At 43.1% G+C, this 14,222-nt stretch overlaps 2 protein-coding genes across 2 annotated transcripts; both read right to left on the reverse strand.

Annotated features, from left to right (window-relative positions):
- Positions 1-930: 930 nt before the first annotated feature.
- LOC146490375 (uncharacterized) lies at positions 931-5,501 on the reverse strand (the record flags this gene model as incomplete). The annotated part of the gene is made up of 3 exons (XM_085153262.1): positions 931-1,628; positions 1,800-1,905; positions 2,766-5,501. Coding segments are annotated over 3 exons (3,540 nt in total), but the record flags the coding sequence as incomplete, so codon positions are not given.
- Positions 5,500-7,662, reverse strand: LOC146490376 (uncharacterized protein C2orf81 homolog). Its single transcript, XM_085153264.1, has 3 exons — positions 7,318-7,662; positions 6,948-7,148; positions 5,500-5,750 (listed from the first exon to the last, which is right to left on the reverse strand). The coding sequence occupies exons 1-3, from the start codon at positions 7,549-7,551 to the stop codon at positions 5,691-5,693; spliced, it is 495 nt and encodes a 164-aa protein (XP_085009390.1). The 5' UTR covers positions 7,552-7,662; the 3' UTR covers positions 5,500-5,690.
- Between the last annotated feature and the right edge of the window lie 6,560 nt (positions 7,663-14,222).

The following is a 14,222-nucleotide window of genomic DNA, read 5'->3' on the forward strand; positions in this document are numbered from 1 at the left end:
GTGTGGTAGTAACAGGTAAATGAACATTGTTTTTAAATTATTTGAATATATATGAGTGCCTGTGTATAAATACACAAACATGCTTTCAGTTGTGTAATTTAAGTGATCTAGTAGCTCTGCTTTGAAAGTTCAGTTCATGCTAGAAATGTGTTTTGGAGTTTGTACGTGTAGGGGCCACCGCATATATTTATATATAAACATATATAAATAAAACCACTTTTTTTACGTTAGTAATTCCTTTTGTGCATAATTTAATATTATTGTTAATAATAAATTAATTAAAGCAACAAAACAACCTGAAGAGCCGGTTCGGAGCCGAAAGAGCTGGCTCTTTTTAGTGAGCCGAACCGAAAGAGCCGGATCTCTAAAAAGAGCCGGAAATCCCATCACTAAGAAGTTGAGAGAAAGAAAAAAAAAACAAACCACGTGACGGCTCGCGATAAGGAGCCGGCTCGCGTCGTTCACGTCGAAGAGCCGGCTCTAAGAGCCATTTCGTTCGCGAACGACCCATCTCCCCTGGCATGTTAGATTATTTTTGATGAAATTATTAAATGTGTCAATACCCGTTTGTTAAAAATTAACTGCTAAAAATTCAATCAACTGGTGCTAATCCACCATCAGAATTGAGGAAAGGTGGTGTTGATGGAGACTCTACAGGGAGATACACTGGGGAAGCCATACCTGCACTTCTGCCAGAGTGTTTTGGACGTACCTGAATAAATGTAGATTTCCCTGGAAGTGGACGAGGATCAATCTGAGACGAAGTCGGAGTCTCCTCATAACATCTCCCCATCGTGCTTCTATGGATCAATGATGCGAGCTTTTGTCCTTTCTGTTTTTCTAATTTAAGCTCGAGTTCAAGGTCTTTCACTCTAGATTTTAGATGACCTCTCTCTTTTTCTTCTTTGCCAGCCTTTTGGATAATCTGGTTCACTTAACCTCCTTTGTTGTTCCAATAAAGGGGATGCCTTCCACACAGTCTACGCATTTCTTTTTCAAGTTGAGGAACATATCCCTAAATTCCACCTTTTCTTTTTCTCTGAAGTGAACTGCATGTGGAAATGCCTTTTCAAAGGACAAAACGCACTTGTACAATTCCTCTTGGAAGTGGCGCTCTTTCTTCTCCAGACAATTCACTCTGGTTATAAATTTGTCCCGTTGCTTTACTGTGGAGCGCAGTTTCACTTCGAGCGCCACCTTTTCAGCCAGTGCCTGCTTGTGTTCCGTTATTACTTTATATCTGTCCACTGCTGTCTTTGTGTGTTTTTCCTTCTCTGTGCTTAGGTCCCTTTTTAGGTCTTCATTTTTGTTTTTCAAAGAATCAACTTCATCTTCGACCATAGCCTTCATTTTCTTTTCCAAGGCCAGAGCCCTAATATTTCTCTGACATTTGCGGTTCATCTCCATATTCTGGGCCTTTTGGTCGTCTATTACTTCGCCCATTTGATCTTTCTCGTCTGTTAACGCTTTCACATTTTTATCCATTAATTCATTGTCGTCCCGTAACTTTGTATTTTGTCTCAAGAGACCCTCAATCCAAAACTGCGCGGATTGACGTTCCTGCTCGCGTTCTTTAACTGCATTGACGGTCACACCTGTACTAATTTTTACTCTGTCCTCAAGCTGTTCTATTTGGTTATCACACATTTCAATGACCTTTACTAACTTTGTTTCTGCAGCATTAGCTTTGTCTTCGAGTTTTTTAGTCTTTTCATCGTAAAATTGCTGCATCTTATTTTTTTCCTCTTGGTGGCGTTTTAGTAAAAATTCAACAATTTGTTAGTTGTGAAATTCCTGACGTGCCACCATTTCTTTTTCTGCTTTGAGCAGTTCTTGAAGGACTTTGACTTCTTCCTTGTTCTTTTGTTTAAGTTCAGCCAGAGTTTTCTCCATCTCTGCGCGGAACTTTATGTGAGCTTCATGGTCACCTTTTATCGAGTTTAACCTCTCTGAGATATTTGTCCTTTCTTCCAAGACCAAACCCAGCATCTTATTATTCTGCCAAAGTTCATTTTTTTCTTTTGTTAGATCCTCGATCTGTTTCTTATGGACTGTATGCTGTTTTTTGAAGTATTCAAGCTCTGTTTTAAGCTTTTCAACTTGATCAATCATTGGATGCAGTCTTTGGTCGAACAATCTGGCATATGTTTCTTTTTTTTTTTCACGTTTGTTAACCATTGTTTTAGAGAAATTAACATCTCTGTCTTTCTTAGGTTTTGAGCTCATTTCTGCTTTTTATGTGCTGTATCACTCCAACAAAACGATAGCTTAATCAATTCAGTTTGACACGTTCGTGGTCTATTTAAGGACTTTTGAACATCAAAGGATGAAAGGACTGTCACTATGACACCTCCACGTTCTGTGATGTAATGTCAATTAAACGTCACCACGTTCTGTGACGTAATCGCTTTCTTGCGTTTTTTTTTTTTTTTTTTTAAACAACACATTCGAACAACGACGGTCTCCGCACACAGAAAATCTGCGTTGTGCACAAAACAAATCTAACCTGAATTGAAATTAAAATAAATACGTTAATAATTTATTCTGTTTTGCAGTGTGAGTCAGTAGTGACCGGTGACTGGCTGCTCCAGCCAGTGATGCACAACTATTTAACATTGTTGACAGGCTATGACAAACATATATAAATAAAACCACTTTTTTTACATTAGTAATTCCTTTTCTGCATAATTTTATATTATTGTTAATGATTAAATAATACATTTATAAATAATTTTATAAATAATAATAATAAATAACACAAGCACTTTTTCTCCCGGTGAAAATTGCCTGAGTCTAGCCCCTCTGTCATACAGGTGTTGCTGACGCTGCTGAGCCTGGAGCAAATTCTCCCGTGACAACCTCCCCAAAGTGTGGAGTTTCGCTCTCAGGTCCAACACGTACTGAATCTCATTCTTGGCGGGGCTCGGACCTTCCTCCCAGCTTTCTTTAATCAGGTCGAGCACCCCACGCGGCTTCCTGCCGAACAGCAGTTCAAAGGGAGAAAATCCCGTGGAGGCCTGGGGCACCTCTCGCACTGCAAATAACAGAGGGTCTAGCCAGCGATCCCAATTGCGTTCATCTTCGGTGATGAACTTACGAATCATGGACTTTAAAGTCTTATTCAGCCGCTCCACCAGCCCATCCGTCTGAGGGTGGTAGACGCTGGTCCGAATAGATTTAATGCCCAGTAATTCGTACAGTTCCCGCAGTGTGCGAGACATGAACGACGTGCCCTGGTCAGTCAGTATCTCTTTCGGGATTCCGACTCGGGAGATGACCTGAAACAGTGCCTGCGCCACACTCTTTGCAGAGATGTTGCGCAGCGGGACTGCTTCCGGGTACCGCGTTGCATAATCCACCAGAACTAATACAAAGCGGTAGCCGCGTGCACTCCGATGAAACGGCCCGATGAGGTCCATGCCAATGCGCTCAAACGGGACCTCTATGAGTGGGAGCGGGCGCAAAGGCGCTTTTGGTATGGCCGGCAGATTAACAAGTTGGCAGTCCGGGCAGGACGCGCACCAGCGGCGCACATCCGCTCGGATGCCCGGCCAATAAAATCGGGCCGTTATGCGCTCCAGAGTTTTTTCGTATCCCATATGCCCTGCCATGGGGTTATAATGAGCCGCCTGGAAAATCGTTTCCCGGCGGCCCTGCGGCACCAACAACTGGGTGTGTGTCTCCTCCGTGCGAGTGTCACGACTCACTCGATATAACCTATCTTGTAATAAAATGAAGCGTGGGTAGGTCCGCACGGCTTCAGGGCGCACCACGTGACCATCAATCTCAATCACTTGGTCAAAGGCTGAGCGTAGGGTGTCATCCCGAGACTGCTCCAGTGGGAAATCGCCCGTGGGGGTAATTTCCGGAGCCGGCGGGGCCTCCCGTGAAGGACCCGCCGTCTCCCCCTCCCCGGAGTCAGTGTCGGACGACCCCGCGTCACCGCTGAGCGCCGCGCAGACACTACACGCTACTAACGGTCGTGATCGCATCCCTGCATACTGCCCTAACAGATGATGAAACCCCGGCCAATTCGTTCCCAGAATTAGGGGATGCGACAGGCGCGGGCTAACCGCGGCCGTTACTCTATGCGTTTTGCCCTTAAACTTTAATAACAGCGGCACTATGGGATACCCGTGAACATCACCATGAACGCACTTCACCTCCACCCATTCTGCCTCCAGCAATGCCCCGGGGCGAACCAAGCTTTGGTGCACGAGGGTCTGCGTACAGCCCGTGTCCACCAAAGCATGGCGTATATCCCCTCGAGTCCTTACCGGAATGCTGTACGTCCCTCCTGGACCGGGAGAGGGTGCTGGGGCACCGGCGACGCGGAACACCTGCCCCACTTCCATCAGAGGGCAGTCCCTCCTCAGGTGTCCCGGTTGCCCGCACTTCCAGCACTCCTGCCCCGGCGCCTGTGCTGCTCTCCGTGGCTCCGGGGCGGCGCTGCTCATTTCTGTTCCCTGGGAAGGCACAAACGAAGCAAACGGATTAGTGGGGCTCAGCGCCGGCGCCCGCTCTGCCTGCCCTGGCGCAGGTACCCGGCGCCTCGGTGCCGGCACTGGGGCTTGTTTGCTCGGTCTCCGGCCGCCGTCCCCGGGCTCCCCCGCTCTAGCGGCCAGGTGGTCCTCCGCCAACGTTACCGCGACCTCCAGACTCGCGGGACGGTGGCACCGGACCCATCTCGCCGTCTCCGCGGGCAACCCCTCCACGGACTGCTCCAGCACCACCTTGTCCACCAGCAGCTTCTCTCCCTCTGACGATCCCGGCTGCAGCCAGCGCACCGCCGTGTCGTGCAGCTTCCGGGCCCATGCAAACGGCCGATCCTCCGCGGCCAGCCGACAGGCCCGGAACCGCCGGCGATGGTCCTCAGGGGCGAGTCCCATCCTGTCCACCACCGCCCGGCTCACGTCCTGGAAGCTGCCCCTCGAGGTCGGCGGCAGACTCAGGGCCGCCGTCTGAGCCTCCCCCGACAGCAGAGGAAGCAAGCGCGGAGCCCACTCCACCTGCGGCCACTGGCAGGCCTCCGCCGTGGCACGAAAAGTCTCCAGGAATACCTGGGGGTCGTCCCCGTCGCCCATCCGGGGCATCGCCACCGACAGCGGGGGGGGCTTCGGCGGAGCAGCGGCTCCAACCAGCCGCTCCAGTACCTGGGTCTGCCGGTCCGCCTGCTCCTGCAGCTTAGCCAGGTGCGCACGCTGGGCCGCCGCCTGGTCCTGGCTCATCTTCGCCATCTCCGCCAGCATTTGCGCCAGGAACTGCAAAGGCTGGGCGGGCGGCGCCGCCTGTGGGTCAGACATCCCCACGCTTTCCTGGGTTTCGGCACCACTTGTGGAATGCACTACACACAGGCACGGATCTTTGCTTTCAGACACCAACTTTATTTCTTTCTGTACGTGACGACCGACACAGTCTGACAGCTGTCGGCCACAGCTGATCTCTCCTTCTCTCCGCTCCTCTCCCGTCTCACTATAAGGGGTAAGGAAAGCATCATCAGTTCAAAACGCCATCAGCTGTTTTCACCTGTATTTCCAGCACCGCCCCGTTGAGCTCACCGCACCACCCCTCCCCTGCAGCCGCGCCCGGGACCACACCTCCGCCACACAGACTTGTACAATTATAGTAGTTTTTTTCAAATTTATTGTGTTAATGTGTGGCTCAACCACAGACATTGTTACGTCTTCTAATCAGCTGTCACAGATCTTGGGCTGAAGCAGTGGGGTGACCTGAGGTGGACCTCCTGCAACCTGATCAACAGAAAACAGCACAGGTGCATCTGTCATGGTTTGAGGCAAACCACATGAAGTTAGAGGAGTGGACCGAAATGCAGACAATGGAGATGAATGTGGATGGTAACAGAAAACGAGCCTATATTTAGGGCTGAACAGATGTTAAAAATAAATGGCAAGAACAACTAGAAAAGAACAAACAAAACCTATACTGGCAAAGCTAACCTGAAACATAACTAGAAAACCTGAGACGGAAGCAATGACACACAGGAGAGAACGCAGGAGTAACGCAGACGATCCAACAAGGAGCTAAGGAGAACACACAGGGAACGAGGAAACAAACGGGGGAAGACACAGCTAAACCTCATTAAACATGCCGAGGCAAGGGGAGCCAAACTAGACACACCGACATAGCACACGAGACTATCAGAGTAAAAGAGGAAATATGGCACGTACAAACAGTCACAGACTCAGAGGCACAAGCTTAATGTTACGACATAACTGACACCTTACAGCGGGAACATAGAGACAGGGAGACTAGACATGAGATGTGGGACCAGGACAAGCAAAGAGAGAAAACATTGGGACAGAGACAGAATGGAGAACAGAGACTGTTAAAATAAAACAGGAAGCACACGACAGGTACAGAGACATAGACTGATACTGAACAGAGGGAACACGAAGTACAGGGACAAGAGTGACATGAGACTCGACTGACTAGGGAACAAGAGAATAAACACGAGGACAGAACTAAACCTACACTAAACATGAGGGGCACAGGAACCAAAACCTAAGAACTCGAAATCACAAACCAAGAACAACTGGAGAGCAAGAAATACAAAACATAAACCAAAACATTGGTTGTCATAAGCCATGATGAAATCAAAGATCAATAATTATAATACAAAAATCAAAACACTGAGTCTTCGACCCAGGAACATGATAGCATCGCTCTCTATCGGCTTTAAACTGGTAGACTGGGAAGGCTGGTTAATTTGGACTTGTTTCTTTTTTAACTCGCTTTGAGGAGCTTTTTATTTGGACCTCAACATTCATTGCTGGCTGACTCGTGCCTCTCTCTGTGCTGGAACCTGGTCAATGTCAGCCTTCTGTTACAAAGGAACATAGCAATATAGATATAGTGTAGATGTGAATACAAATAACTTAATGGTGGCATTTGAATAGAAAACAAATAGAAGAGACTGATAAGAGTACCTCCTGTGCAGCAAGATGTTGTTGATGGATAAGAACAGGCACACATCCTTGAGCCCAGGCATCGGAAATTGGTGGCAGAGGCTCAGAATCTTCTGTTTTTGATCTTTCGCCTGGTCCTTCTCCCTCATCTAGGCACAAGATTTGGTGCTCTACAATCTGTGTGAGGTACCTCTTGGCCCAAGATGCAGAGAAAGGTGGTAGCTTATTGCCAAAGACAGACAATATCACAGATGTGAAATGCAATATATATTATTTATGGATAAAATCAAGACAAAGTATTTGCTTAATGATTGTAGGTATTATAACATTAATGTTGAACTGATTGTAAAAGAAAAAAACAACAAAAAGCTGATAAGCTTCTCAGTTTTACCTGGCTCTCAGTATACACATCAAGACATCCTTTCATGACCTTCCTCAGCAGTTCATCTAAGATTTCCCCCACTGCCTCATCTGCATCCTGAAGCAACATATTTGTCCACTGGGTCCGGGTCAAGTGACCTGGGATTATATCTTCCCCTTTCTGCTCTGCTGCAGGTGAGATCACCTGTACAGATGACCTACGTCTGTGCTTGTCAGTTTGAGGCTTGGGTGCAGAGCGTGGCATTTTTTGCTCAGAGGCTGGTGTGAAATATAAATTGCAAAAAGTCAGATCATGGAAAACTAAAAAAAACTGGCATTATCACAAACCCAAATTCTATTTAATGATGAAGATCTTGGTGAGCTCACTTGCTTAAAAAAATAATCAAGAAACAGTCCTGAAACCTTTTGATTGACCTTTTGACCTTGTGATTTGGTGACACTGTAGACATTTAAAGGTTGCAATAAGGGAAAGTCACACTTTTAGGGTTTTATTAGGAGGAGAGTAAATGCATGGGCATTATTTTGTGTTTTTATCTATAGAGTAAAAAGCATGTTAGATAACAGCATGCCAGATAGCTATCATTTTTCAAGCAATTTATTTTCTTTGGTCAATGAAAAAGTTTATTTTATTTTTTATCTGTGTTATGGTCGTGTAACGGTCAGTATGCTGGCAGTTGCAGACAGGGCATTCAAAAGCTCAATTAGGACAGCAGAAATGGCAGCAAATATTACAATAGTTCTGTAAAATATTTTAAGTGGGGATAAAGGACCGGATTGGTTATAATGTAAGTACAATAACACAGAGTTGTAAAGATACTTGAAAAACGGGATAATTTTTAATTCTCCATATAACCCCTTTGTAAACCCTATTCACCGAAGTGTATTTACGAACATACGTAAAGATATTACACAGAAAAAATACACAGAAACATTGGAAATCAGTTTTTGGCAGACAATCACTTTTTGGCACAACATGGCACAACACCGGCATTATGTTGTCTATGAGCAACGCCAGAGTCAGCACCTAACCGTAGCAGTGTTGAGTAAAATGACAATATTGTCGTTAGCTCTGAATAGAGCAAATGTAGTTATCACCATTCGTATTCGACCATTCGTTTACTAGCACAGAATAGGAATAAAGACTGAGTAACTTTAACATGAAATATACCTCATATTGACAGAGATAATTATTTTTTCAAGCAGTTAAAGCAGTTTTTTAGCAGTTTTTTTCTAGTATGATTAACTAAAGTATGTGCACATTCTTTTTTAAGGCTTATTGCTGGAAACATGCTCTGATATAGTTTCTTTTTAATGCAGAACTTCTGAGGAAGTAATAGTCAGTGTAAAAAAAAAAAACAACAACAACAGCAACTTGACCATGCAAATTATCTTACTTATTTAGCCATGTGTTTCATTTTTTTCAGCACACATATGACAACTTAGAATCTGTCAAAGTCCTTGTAACCACTTTTATAGATGAGAAAGAAATTTGTAAAAAAAAAAATTCTTATTGTCAGCAGTGCCACAGACATCATAGGTCAAAGCCAAGCTCAGCACATGGGCTGTGTGCTTGATAGGTTGCTAAAGTATAACACTGATTTCATGGAATATATTGATGTTGACAGTGAGGTAGACATTAAGGACTTTGATAGATTCCATATCGTTCTGTCAAGCGGAGGGGCACCGATGGAAACCTCTCTTGGGGAGATTAGACAAAATCAGGTACACTTTGCATTTCTCCAGTTTCCTAAGTCATGAATGTGTTTTAACAGTTATTAACTATTAGTCAGGATTGAAATTGTCTGCTAGAAAGTTGAACATCAGCTAAAAAGTCCTAATTTTTTCTCAGGGTCTGATGGGACCCAAATTATAGCTAAAATTAAGGAATAATGGACTTGTATTCAAATACCACTCCAAGTAAATTGTTATGTTTCACTGTGTAGGTAAGCTTGATGTGGAATGGGTAACAGAAATGTGATACTGTAAAGTTTGATTTTAGCCATACAGCTACCAAATGGACAGAATGTACTTTTGATTTAATGTATTTAATGCTTCATTTTAAACTTAAACACTTTTTTTCTTTCCGTAAGCTGGACTTGGAGTTTGGCAATCTTACAGGAGGAAAGGTGGACCTCTTTTTGCGAAAATGGGAAGCCAGTATCATTCTGAAGCTCAAATCAGTAGCTGCCCTGGAAACAAGAACCCCCCCGCCGTGTGTTAACACACCTACTCCCACCAGTTGGTGCCAGTCGTGCAGCCTTGCAGCCTTGAATCAGCTATAACGCACTTGGTTGATTTTGCACTGGTATGTATTAAGTAAAGTTCTCACGGTATTTACCTGAGGAAAGCATTTGTCTACACCTCACTGAATACTTCTCTAAAAATCTATCTTTATCTTCCCCATCTCCAAGCATGGAACAAGTATTGCATCGCTTTGCAGTGATCCTGAAGCATCATCCACAACACACCAACCCCAGCTGATATGCATCGGTGATCTAAAGAGGGCAACCAGGCAGTACAACATTGTTGCTAAGAATGACAGAGTAACCATTTCTCTGAATGATGGCCTGACGTGTGCTTGGATAAGCTTTTCAAACTGTACTGGGTATGTAACTTGTCCTATCCAGCACCACTTGGCTCCGTCTTCACCTTCTTTGAGTTTGTCTATGAACTGCCGCTGTCCACCCAAAGGAAAACCAAAGTACTGGAGCTGATTGCACAGATTAAAGGATGCAAGTAAAATGTTCACCGTCCAAAATGTAGAGAGTCTCTGTTCACAGAGGTGAGAAACCTCATTTGGCATCTTTGTCAAATACACTGCTTATCAGGACTGACCATTTTTATGCCTATGCAGTGGAAAGGTCAGACAATATGAACTGATTGGCTGAAATTTTTGATTTTCGTATTTAAACCCAAGGTACAGAATTGTATAACCTGGATGCTATATTCGCCAAAATGTATGTTTTTCTGTTCGCATGCAACTGCACATTTGTTAAATGTTGACAATTTGTTGAAGATGACAATTGTTACCTTTAAAAAATTTAATTCATGTATTGTCTGGATTATATCAGAACATTATATATATATATTGGAAAAATTGAAAAAAGGGCAATCATATATATATATATATATATGATTGCCCTTTTTTCATTTTTTTGACATTTTAATGATCTAGAGAGATAGAAAGCTAGTCAGATATGAATTTTGTTTGATTTTGTCAAGTAAAAATTGTGATATAGCTTTGGCAAAAATTGAATTTAAAACATTTTAATTAAAAAGATTCTGACAGCTGTTGTTCATTCAGTTTGTAATGATTTATAATATGCCAGATAAAAAATGGAATTCAATAAACGTATAATATATACCCATCTTTTTTCTCCTTTTTTTAAAAAAAATTGAAATGTACACATTTTAACACATCTTTGTGTCAAAATAACACATCCTTGTGTTTACATTTTTTAACACAGAAGATGTGTTAAAGGAGCAGACACATTAATTGTGTTAAAACTGACACATCATGTGTTGTCCCTAATCTGATGCAGCACATGTGTTAAAATTTAACACATGATGTGTTAAAATTTAACACATCATGTGTCAATTTTAACACATCCCTTCTAAGAGTGTAGCTAAAATTATTAAAAGTGTCGAACATAAGCAGCTTGTACATTGTTGTTTTCGTAAAGATACCTTTGTCTCACACGGAACATACATGTTCTACATTATTAATCTGGCAGCTCTCAGTCTCCATACAGACAGGACACGTTGCAGCGTAATTGCAGACAGGTGCGTGGGCCTGAGCTCCGCCCAGGCAGAATGACGAGTGGAAGAAAGCAGCAACACGATAAACATATGTAGCCTTGCGGAGCCGGCCGGGCAGACACCGAGACCATGACAGAGTGCAAAAATTTTATACTTGACAACACAAAAGGAAAAAACAAAACAAAACAACACACAACAAAAATCAGAATTTGTTTGTGATTTGGATTTTTATTTAAAGGTGAAACCTTTTTTCTTATTTTGCCAGATTAGACATTTTGATTAATTTCATTGAAGTATACTTTTTTTTGTTGTTGTTTTACTTTGATGCTATAATAGATGTATTTAAAATTCAGTAATATTTAATACTATATTGCATCATGGCAAAACAACAGTCTCCTCAAGCTGCTTTATACTGTAAGGTGAAAACACTACAGTAAAAGCCAGAAAACCCCAACAATCCAATGATCCCCTTTGAGCAAGCACTGGGCGACAGTGGGGAGGAAAAACTCCCTTTAGGAAGAAACCTCCAGCAGAACCAGGCTCAAGAAGGGGCAGCCATCTGCTGCGACCGGTTGGGGGTGGGTGGGCAATCTCAGTCCAAGAGGGCCAGTGTCCCTGCAGGTTTTAGATGTGTCCTCGAACCAACACAGCTGATTTAAATGGCTAAATTAGCTCCTCAACATGTCCTGAAGTTCTCCAGAGGCCTGGTAACGAACTAATCATGTGATTCAGGTGTGTTGACCCAAGGTGAGATCTAAAATCTGCAGGGACACCGGCCCTCGTGGACTGAGATTGCCCACCCATGATATAGGGAGACAAGATGAAGTATACTTCTAATGGCCTATTACAGGGGTGGCTAACTCCAGAACTTGAGAGCCGCTGTCCTGCAGGTTTTAGATGCGTCCTTGATCCAACACAGCTGATTTACATGACTAAATGACCAGTTCATTACCAGGCCTCTGGTAATGAACTGATCATTTGATTCAGGTGTGTTGATCCAGGATGTTATCTAAAGCCTGCAGGACACCGGCTCTTGAGGCCTGGAGTTGGCCACCCCTGGCCTGTTAGATTATTTTTGATGAAATTATTAAATGCGTCAATACCCGTTTGTTAAAAATTAACTGCTAAAAATTCAATCAACTGGTGCTAATCCACCATCAGAATTGAGGAAAGGTGGTGTTGATGGAGACTCTACAGGGAGATACACTGGGGAAGCCATACCTGCACTTCTGCCAGAGTGTTTTGGACGTACCTGAATAAATGTAGATTTCCCTGGAAGTGGACGAGGATCAATCTGAGACGGAGTCGGTGTCTCCTCATAACATCTCCCCATCGTGCTTCTATGGATCAATGATGCGAGCTTTTGTCCTTTCTGTTTCTCTAATTTAAGCTCGAGTTCAAGGTCTTTCACTCTAGATTTTAGATGACCTCTCTCTTTTTCTTCATTGCCAGCCTTTTGGATAATCTGGTTCACTGGTCCAATGAGCTCCTGTCTTTGTTTGAATAAAGCGTATTCGGAAGACTTTACCATATCCTTGTACTTCCTTTCAAATGATTTCAGCTCCCGTGTTTTATCTAGTAAAGCTGCATCTTGAGCCTTGCATCTGGTACGTAGACAGTTCAGCTGTTTTTCAAGAAACTCCTTCGTTATTCCAACAAAGGGGATGCCTTCCACACCGTCTACATATTTCTTTTTCAAGTTGAGGAACATATTCCTAAATTCCACCTTTTCTTTTTCTCTGAAGTGAACTGCATGTGGAAATGCCTTTTCAAAGGACAAAACGCACTTGTACAATTCCTCTTGGAAGTGGCGCTCTTTCTTCTCCAGACAATTCACTTTGGTTATAAATTTGTCTCGTTGCTTTACTGTGGAGCGCAGTTTTACTTCGAGCGCCACCTTTTCAGCCAGTGCCTGATTGTGTTCCGTCATTACTTTATATCCGTCCACTGCTGTCTTTGTGTGTTTTTCCTTCTCTGTGCTTAGGTCCCTTTTTAGTTCTTCATTTTTGTTTTTCAAAGAATCAGCTTCATCTTCGACCATAGCCTTCATTTTCTTTTCCAAGGCCAGAGCCCTAATATTTCTCTGACATTTGCAGTTCATCTCCATATTCTGGGCCTTTTGGTCGTCTATTACTTTGCCCATTTGATCGTTCTCGTCTGTTAACGCTTTCACATTTTTATCCATTAATTCATTGTCGTTCCGTAACTTTCTATTTTGTTTCCGATAACCCTCAATCCAAAACTGCGAGGATTTACGTTCCTGCTCGCGTTCTTTAACTGCATTGACGGTCACACCTGTACTAATTTTTACTCTGTCCTCAAGCTTTTGTATTTGGTTATCACACATTTCAATGACCTTTACTAACTTTGTTTCTGCAGCATTAGCTTTGTCTTCGAGTTTTTTAGTCTTTTCATCGTAAAGTTGCTGCATCTTATTTTTTTCCTCTTGGTGGCGTTTTAGTAAAAATTCAACAATTTGTTTGTTGTGAAATTCCTGACGTGCCACCATTTCTTTTTCTGCTTTGAGCAGTTCTTGCAGGACTTTGACTTCTTCCTCATTCTTTTGTTTAAGTTCAGCCAGAGTATTCTCCATCTCTGCGCGGAACTTTATGTGAGCTTCGTGGTCATCTTTTATCGAGTTTAACCTCTCTGAGATATTTGTCCTTTCTTCCAAGACCAAACCCAGCATCTCATTATTCTGCCAAAGTTCATTTTTTTCTTTTGTTAGATCCTCGATCTGTTTCTTATGGACTGTATGCTGTTTTTTGAAGTATTCAAGCTCTGTTTTAAGCTTTTCAACTTGATCAATCATTGGATGCAGTCTTTGGTCGAACAATCTGGCATATGTTTCTTTTTCTTTTTCACTTTTGTTAACCATTGTTTTAGAGAAATTAACATCTCTGTCTTTCTTAGGTTTTGAGCTCATTTCTGCTTTTTATGTGCTGTATCACTCCAACAAAACGATAGCTTAATCAATTCAGTTTGACACGTTCGTGGTCTATTTAAGGACTTTTGAACATCAACAGATGAAAGGACTGTCACTATGACACCTCCACGTTCTGTGATGTAATGTCAATCAAACGTCACCACGTTCTGTGACGTAATCGCTTTCTTGCGTTGGTTTTTTTTTCTTTTCTTTTTTTTAAAAAAAAAAAC

The sequence above is a fragment of the Neolamprologus multifasciatus genome, unplaced genomic scaffold, assembly GCF_963576455.1.
Source record: "Neolamprologus multifasciatus unplaced genomic scaffold, fNeoMul1.2 chr04_unloc_1, whole genome shotgun sequence".
NCBI classification, from domain to species: domain Eukaryota; kingdom Metazoa; phylum Chordata; class Actinopteri; order Cichliformes; family Cichlidae; genus Neolamprologus; species Neolamprologus multifasciatus.

What these genes read in the sequence shown, in the direction of transcription:
- LOC146490376 (XM_085153264.1), bottom strand. Translation starts at nt 7,551, where the DNA reads ATGCCACGCTCTGCACCCAAGCCTCAAACTGACAAGCACAGACGTAGG. An exon ending in ATGTGTATACTGAGAGCCAG is followed by an intron (nt 7,149 to 7,317) that starts GTAAAACTGAGA and finishes TTTGGCAATAAG; the next exon opens with CTACCACCTTTCTCTGCATC. An exon ending in AACATCTTGCTGCACAGGAG is followed by an intron (nt 5,751 to 6,947) that starts GTACTCTTATCA and finishes TCTGTTGATCAG; the next exon opens with GTTGCAGGAGGTCCACCTCA.